Raw genomic sequence first — 8523 nt, 5'->3', positions numbered from 1 at the left:
TGCAATAGTTACTTTCCCTGGTAATTGGTTACTTTTATAATGATGTAACTCCGTTACTATTTGTGTGAAGTAACTAGTAACTTTTCTTAGCATTTAGATCTGGCTATATTGTATTTGCAGTGTTGTCTAGCATATACATCAGTGCTGCAGTGACTCGTGCACACATTCAGGCGTTCAGAGCGAATAAGAGACTGAAATACTGGTGGGTTTTGTTCTATTAAGAAATGTAAATATTGGTTGGTTTTGTTCTCTTAAGAAATTTAAATTTTGGTTGGTTTTGTTCTCTTGTGAAGCTGTGGCTTTAATTCCTTTAGAAACAACGATGTTACCAGCTCCTTGTTGAGAAAGATAATGTAGCTCTTGAGCGATTAAGCTATTTAGTTGATCAAATTGCGGGGCGGCGCTAAAAAGTTTGCTCCTGAGTGCGGCCGCAACATGATCTGTGTGAGTGACTGAGCGTGTGTGTGCGTGAGATACAGTGAAGACAGCGCATTAGTTTAGAACTCTTCGAATTTTCACAGTCCTGTATCGTGATATGTATCGTACCGTGGTATCTGTATCGTGATACGTATCGTATCGTGACTTTGCTGGTGATACACAGCCCTAATAAATATCATTAATCGCAAATATTCTTGAAATATTGTGATATAATTTTTAGGCTATATCACCCACCCTTAATCGGAAGTCGCAATTTACCTTTTTTATTTTAACTAACGCATTGATTTAAATGTGAATTGTTTTGTAATTATTTGTGAAATTTACTAGCAAAATTGATAAAAAAAACTGTTTGACAATTGTTTCCAAGTAAATCCTACACAATTTTTTTTTTCAATGCAATTCAACTATAATCATGGCAACCCATAAAAATAAAAGTTCGGTTTAACTTGAAATTGTGACAGAAATATAGGCCTATTCGTTTTTTACAGTTGAATATACATCTCAACGTACTAATAATACAAATTATAAAATTATTACAACACTATTTTAAGAAATAATCACACAATTGTTCTTTAATTTCAAAACCTCTGTTACACTTGTACAGCACTTTGTTTGCCAAAAAATGTAAGGTTTTGTTTCATTTTCACTTGATTAAAAGCTTATTTTTTCATTACAATATATATATTATATTTATGAAAAAAAAAATCATGGGGCCTTATTGTTGTAAAAAATGTAATACATTATTAAGTCGTTTTTATAAATTCAATTGATTAGACATGCTTTTTTATTATTACAATTTAATTGAACCATCACGGAATTCAGAAAAATTAAAACATAAAACACAGAATTTGGTAAAAAAATAAAACAGAATTTGAGAAAAAAAACAATTAGCATTAAATAACAATTAGAGTCCTAAAAGTATTGTTTTTGTTAAACTTTTAAAAAATTGTATACGCTTCATGATTTAAATTAATTAAACATGCTTTTTGATTACTATAATGTAGTTTAACCATTAAAAGAATGTAGAAAAATTCAGACGGGGAAAAAAAAACAGAATCCAGAAAAAATTAATTGGAAAAAAACTGCTTTTAGAGAAAAACAAAACCCAATTTGGGAAAAAACGAAACTGATTTCATAGGGCTCTATAAATGGCAGCAAAACTACCAAAAAAAAAAAAAAGTTCTATATTTGATGAAGTCTCACCTCCAGGAACTGGGCGCTGACTTTGAATTCTGGCAGGGGCATGCCGGCGCTCTGTGCCTCTAGTCTGCGTTTCTGGATGCCCTGGAAGAGATGTTGCACGGCCCGTGGGATGATGCCCTGCTCTTCCTCCGACATGGTTACATCAAAGCCAGTGCCCATGGTGTAGGTCTTTCCTGAACCGGTCTGCAACAAACATTAAAAACATGCACAAAACCCATTACAGTGCACAATGAAGAATTAAAATGAATACAATGCTAACATTCAATATACAATCATACACAAAAACACACAAGTGAAATTTCACACAATGAAATGCATTTTTTAAATGCTGTGATTGGCTAAAATCTTTGCATATGAAATGAGTCATACATGTGGAACTCTGTTAAAAACTGTTACTCTTTTTACTATAACAGCTGCTAAGATTAACTAATCGGGATCAAATCCCACTGTATCAAAGGTTTCACTGCAGCTAAACACAGTCATGTCTACTAAACACATGATGCAAGGATCTCCTTATTGCAATGTGATTTCTATGATACTTTCATTATAACTAACACAGTGAAAACATCATCATATAAATAAGTGGCTCGCTGAGAAGTGTAAACTGTGTCAATGATGATAACGGTGAGTTTTGGTGTAAATGCAGAAAACAAATGACCGCTATCATCATTGACACAAACCCATCTGCCATTTCTGGTTCACAATCAGTGTAAACGTCATTTTATCAGTTGTCCAAGTGTAGACAAGCGTGGTAGATCTTACTTGTCCGTAAGCGAAGACGGTTGCGTTGTATCCCTCGAAGCAGCCTTCAACCAGCTTGTGAACACAGGCGCTGTAGATCTGATGTTGCTGAGCGTCCAAGTCAAACACAAAGTCATACGTAAAGGCCTTGTCTTTACCCAAGAGCACCTGGGGCTCCCCGGGAGTAACGGAGGTGCAGATGTGACATCCCTCAATCTTTTCCTTTGCCATCTGCGGCCGGATCCTGATGAAAAGAACAAAAGATAAAAAAAACTTGACAACACATTAACAAAGGCAAAGAATCATGGACAAATGCTGCATTCAAGTCATGTTTGACAATCTGCTCTGCCACAGAATCTACTAAATTCAAAGAAATGAATGGTTCAATGTTTAAAAAGTTGACTGGACAGCTAGCCAACTCTTAAGTCTAATAAAACAGGATTTTAAGTTTTATCTGAAATGACGACATTATCAAGAGGGAGAAAAAAATAAAAGAAATATGAATAGACAGATAAAGACAGAAATACATAAAGTAGCTACCAGACTATCCTAGACAGCTCTCATTTTTCCCCATGTAATTAAGAGCTTTCATTACATTTTGTTTAAAAAATAATAATCTACTAGCAGGGAACTCTAAATCTTCTTTTTTGTTTGTTTGTTTGTTAAATTTAGAGATAACCCTTGTATTATATGAAGGTTTTTTATTAATAGATTTTATTGTTTTACTCTTGTCCTGAACAGAGACTTTCAATCTTATACTAGGAAAATCCATTAAAAAATAAATACATGCTTAAAAGTATCATAATTTAAACAAAGAATGACCAAGCAAAACATTAAAATATATTTTAAATTGATTTTTACTTTAAAGTGAAATCTACTTAAATTGTTAAAAAATACAACTGTCCAACAGTTGTGGCATAATTTTCACCACACAGAGCAGTTTTACTTCTAATATATTTTATCAAAATTAAATGTACCAAGTGTTTTTAAGGACATTATCATTGAAGAGCATGCATGAGATGGAATATGCAAGACATAATAGAAATTAAAGCAAGAATCACTATTTTTACTGTGTGCATCATTTTATAAAGTCATGAATTTATGTGAAAATCGAAATTGTGTAATTTGTGAAATGTAGGATACATAAAAGCTATGAAATTTAGTAGTCAGGCAAAGGAGTCATTTCCATCACAGAATTTGAGATGTGCTGGAAATGAAACTGCACTCTTTAAAAAGGTGCTTAAAAGGTTCTTCACAGCGATGCCATAGAAGAACCATTTTTGGTTCCACAAAGAACCATTCAGTCAAAGGTTCTTTAAAGGTGACATATCATGAAAATCTGAATTTCCAGGTTTGAAGTGCTATAATCAGGTTCCCGGTGCATCTACGAACCAAGGAAATATATCAGAAGTTTAAACTCATATGGTTTAAAACGCATGATTTCATAAATGATAAACATGATAATCAGAACCAAAACAGATGTTTTTTAGCCGCTACGAGCTGTAATGGTGCAGCTCTATTCTGGAAAAGGGGGCGGGGAGCAGCCGCTCATTTGCATTTAAAGAGACAGGCACGAAAAACAGTATGTTTCTGCATCCACTCAAAATAGGCATTTTCAAAATGATATAATGAATGACCTGTGGGGTATTTTGAGCTAAAACTTTACAGACACAGTCTGGGGACACCAGAGATTTATATTACATATTGTAAAAAGGGGCATAATATGTCTCCTTTAAAGAACCATCTCTTTCTTGCCTTTTTATAATCTGAAGAACCTTCTTTCGCCACAAAGAACCTTTTGTGAAAGAGAAATGTTAAAGGTTCTTTATGGAACCATGTAGACAAAAAGGTTCTTCTATGGCATCGTGAAGCACCTTTTTTTTTTTTTTTAAGAGTGTGGTGCATTTTTGCATTACAAAAAACAGACATCTTTTGTGATGTATGTGCAAACACATTGTTAGTGGACACATTTAATAAGCTAGTGAGAGTGTGTGAATACTGTGTTTTCAGACCACAATGGCAATACAGCATTAGATGCCCAAGAAACACCCAATTTCAGTAATTCTGAAATGACATGAATGTGTTGACCACATTAGTACACCGTAAGGGGCCGTTCACACAGAACGAATTTTTCTATTCCAATACGCTATTTTTCCATTGTTTTTCTATGTAAATGCACTAGACGGATGTGTATGACAATTGCGCCTGCATCTCATGTCTTTAAGATGCCATGTCACATTGAAAGAATTTCAACTTTTACTGTAAACAAAGCTTGTAACGCTTGCCCGCCTCCGGAGTCTTCTGATTGGCCCACTATTTTGGAACTGACATCGATAAGTGGTGCGTGTAAAAAGTGTAAATAAGTCAGAATGCATGAAATAGCATTTGACCTCCTGTGTTTGCGTGCAAGTTGTCATGGCAACAGTTTTATTTGACAACAACATGGAGGAGGAGCACAGCATCTCATGTTTTTAGATGCAAAGTTGCGTTCTGTGTGAACGACCCCCGAGAACCATCAATTTTCTATTAGGGTGAAGGAACAGGTTAAAGCACTTTCATTAACGGACAAGTAAATACATGTCACGTTAACATCAAGGTTAATTAAATCTCCAGGCTAAAAACCCACTAATTTATTAAACAATAAATTGAATCAAGTTAATGGGCTTTTGCCTGAGGCATTTCTGATGGGCTGATACTCATTCATCTCTACTACAGATACTTCTTACTAATACATTGGTCTCAACTGACAAAGTGAACTGGTCAGCTGACATGATCTTCAACAAATTAACAAGACTGACCTCAGAGATCATGGGGAACAATCTGCCCTTTTTATTATCAACGTGCCGCTTGTGTGCATCTTTTTTTAAACATTTTAATGGTTACCTTTAATGGTTTGTTATTTTCATTACAAGGTGAAACTAGACCATAGCAATCAACAGCAATGCATCTGAAACATTTTATGGCCCAGAAATGGCTGAAATGTGAGGTTTACCATTTTATGAAACTTTTTCAAAGCTTTATTTGAACACTTCGTACATGCTCTTAGATAAACTGTTGTCAGTCATGTTGTCATTTAAAATCCAGACATCACTGGTAATGCTATTGTTTTAGTGTTTATGCAACAAAAAGTAATTTGATTTATTGTTTGTTGATTTTAAATACAAGACTTGGTGAAACGATTTATGTGTCAGAACTTTTTTAACATTTCCAGCATATTTTAACAATAGCGTGATAATACTGATAACCATGATCATTTTGGTCACTATAATCGTGATAAGAAATTTTCATACCATTACATCCCTAATATAAGATAGATAGATATATATATATGACTTTTTTGGACATATTTAACAAATTTCTGGGGACATTTTTACATAGCCAACTACAAACACAAACACCACAAACTCTAAAGAAGGTCCTTGTGTTACGAGATCAGCAAAACATGAAACACACCACAAACCCAGTGTAAGTAGCAGACACGTCCCAGCATATGTTAGTCACATTTGAACCCTGATTCTGGGTGTTACATTGATCATTAGCATCTACAGCTGTGCCTCTTGTTTTAACCAGCCGAATGTGGCAGGAAATGAGAGAGAACCATGAATAATCAATTAACAAGAGCACATATGCACAGAACGCAGGCTCAATCCCTTCTGCTTCACACACACACACACACACATCTATCCGAATCTACCCATCCTCCTCTCTCTCTCTCTCTGGCCTCAGCTGGGCTTTAGCCTCTCTTTTATCCCGTTCCACAGTCAGGGGAACCATAATCTATAGCGCATTGATCAGGATGACAAACACAACACATGAGGCGCTCCCCTGAGAGGATCACACACTAAAAATAACCCCACGCTGGAGGATTACACATCCCATCGGCCCGCACCGCATCCTTACCTGATCCTAGACCAGCTTACGCCACTGAAGTCCTCCAAACTGTTTTCAGATCAGTGTGCGTCGAAGGCACATCCTTATTGCCTTGATCTGTTTATCCTAAAGAGCTGTGCAATTTGTAATTTCCTGTGAGATAAAACACTAAACGTCTTGAGGAGATTATTAACGCTTTGCTAAATAATTATGCTGATGTTCCACAGAACAAAGACATTTCATTCCCACAGGGCCTGGAGATTTAATAGGGTTGGTTTCTCTAAATAAGGACTGCTAATGCTATCAGTGTCATTATCAATTTTTAATTACGCAAAAAGAGTAACCCCAAACACAAAAATAACATCTTTAGATGAGTCGGAGACAAAATCCCACAAAAAAAATACTCGAGTACATCCTCAAATAGCGACCTCTATTTCACACGCCAATGTGTCAAGGCAATTCAGAATTTGATTCAAGCGTCTCTGCGGCTCTAAATTAGATTCATAAACAAAAAAACATCAGATGTTGGGCTACCCATTTTAATATCTGCAGTGATCCATCATTTGTGCCTGACAGTTATGACACCCACACATGACAAACGCTCCTCACACATGACGCATCTGTCCGCCTGCTGCCTCTGTGTGTCTGTGTGTGTGTGTGTGTGTGTGTTTGTTTGTTTATGTGTACGAAAAAACTAAAGGAAGTGTGTCATCAGTCTGCTCTGACTGCACTTCCTGGTCTGCAGAAGGGAAGTTCTCACCACATCCTTCAGTTAGTGCAGTCTTAAATCAGTGTGAAGCCACAATAACCACAAAGAGTCATTTTCCCGCTTTAAAACCTTCAAAAATAACTTCTGTGTGTTTAAAGTAGCTTTCTCACAAAATGTGGCATTTTAGCGCTACTATAGTTTACTCTAGTTACAAGACTCGCAGCATCAGAGGTGTATCGTCCAAGTATTGATGGATTTACAATGGGACATTTTTGATGGAGCAAAACAGAACACCGGAATAAATATAAATATAAACATAAATATATATGTAATATTAAAATTGGTTTGATGATCTGAATCTTTTAAGTGTGACAAATATGCAAAAAATTAAAAAGGGGGGGCAAAAACCTTTTCACGGCACTGTATATATATATATAAAAACTCACCATTTCAAAAGTATAGCCGTAAGACATGAAACTCTATATGAGTCTATTGTTGTAACATTGCCTTCAAGTCTTAGTCTATGCAAAGTTATTTCTAATCATTCATCTCCTGCCATAATTATGCAAAGCAAGAAAAACATGTAACTTTCAAACAGTATAAAATATCAGGAAGGGACGTAAAATGTAACAAAGTTTGGTTTACTTGGAGAAAACCTGCATATACAGTGTGTCAATATGGGGTGCTGTGTGTACATTAATGAGGAAAAAAAATTAACTTAAATGATTTGAGCAAATGGCTGCAATATAACAAAGAGTGAAAAATTTAAGGGGGTCTGAATACTTTCCGTACCCACTGTAAATTACATACCCATTTACACTACTGGTCAAGCTTTTGGGGTCGGTAAGACTTTTTAATGTTTTTGGAAGAAGTTTTCACCAAGGTGGCATTTATGTGATAAAAAAAAATATAAAAAAAACGTAATATTGTGAAATATTATTTAAGTGTGTGTGTGTGTGTGTATATATATATATATATACACACAAACAAACACACACACTACTCAAAACCTTTCATCAATGTTGTCCTAAAACCAAATTGCGTTCTTGACAACTTTGCTGAACTTGTGTGTGTGTAGGCTTTCGTAACATTATTTTGTAACATTTTTCGGTCTTTACTGTCCATTTTTTAATAAATTAAATGAATCCATGCTGAAGAAAAAGTACTAATTTGCTGCTCTTTTTTCTGCTTATGTACCAAGCTTTGGCAATATTGTATTACTTGAGTCATATTTTGAATTTGAATATATCTTACTGACTACAAACTTGAATAGTAAAAAATTGGTATTGGTAAAGAATTTATTATATTCTTTCACCTAGAACAACAGTCCTACCATAAAAAGGGTATTTAGAAACTTTACAGCTAAAATAACACTTCAATTAAATGTAAAAATAAAAGTTAAAAAAAATACATAAATATGAAAATGTATGATAAATAAATACAGCATGCTCTCAGTCTAGATTTGTATTTAACTGTATACATTTTTCATATTTGTATATTTTGTTACATTTATTATGTCTTAATTAAAATAATAAATCAATCAATAAATACATATATATATA

General features: G+C 34.7%; 1 protein-coding gene across 1 annotated transcript in view; it reads right to left on the bottom strand.

Annotated features, from left to right (window-relative positions):
* kif21b (kinesin family member 21B) overlaps positions 1–8523 on the bottom strand; it is a 105998-nt gene that overhangs the window by 73906 nt on the left and 23569 nt on the right. The window contains exons 2-3 of the mRNA XM_016520372.1: positions 2404–2626; positions 1642–1824 (exon numbers count right to left, since the gene is read on the bottom strand). Coding sequence (XP_016375858.1) covers positions 1642–1824; positions 2404–2626 — 406 coding nt within the window. The remainder of the gene's footprint in view (positions 1–1641; positions 1825–2403; positions 2627–8523) is intronic.

This window comes from Sinocyclocheilus rhinocerous, unplaced genomic scaffold, assembly GCF_001515625.1.
Source record: "Sinocyclocheilus rhinocerous isolate Xijiao unplaced genomic scaffold, SAMN03320098_v1.1 scaffold269, whole genome shotgun sequence".
Taxonomy (NCBI): Eukaryota; Metazoa; Chordata; class Actinopteri; order Cypriniformes; family Cyprinidae; genus Sinocyclocheilus; species Sinocyclocheilus rhinocerous.
Note: the sequence above shows the minus strand (reverse complement) of the source record. Positions and strands in the feature narration are given on the sequence as shown.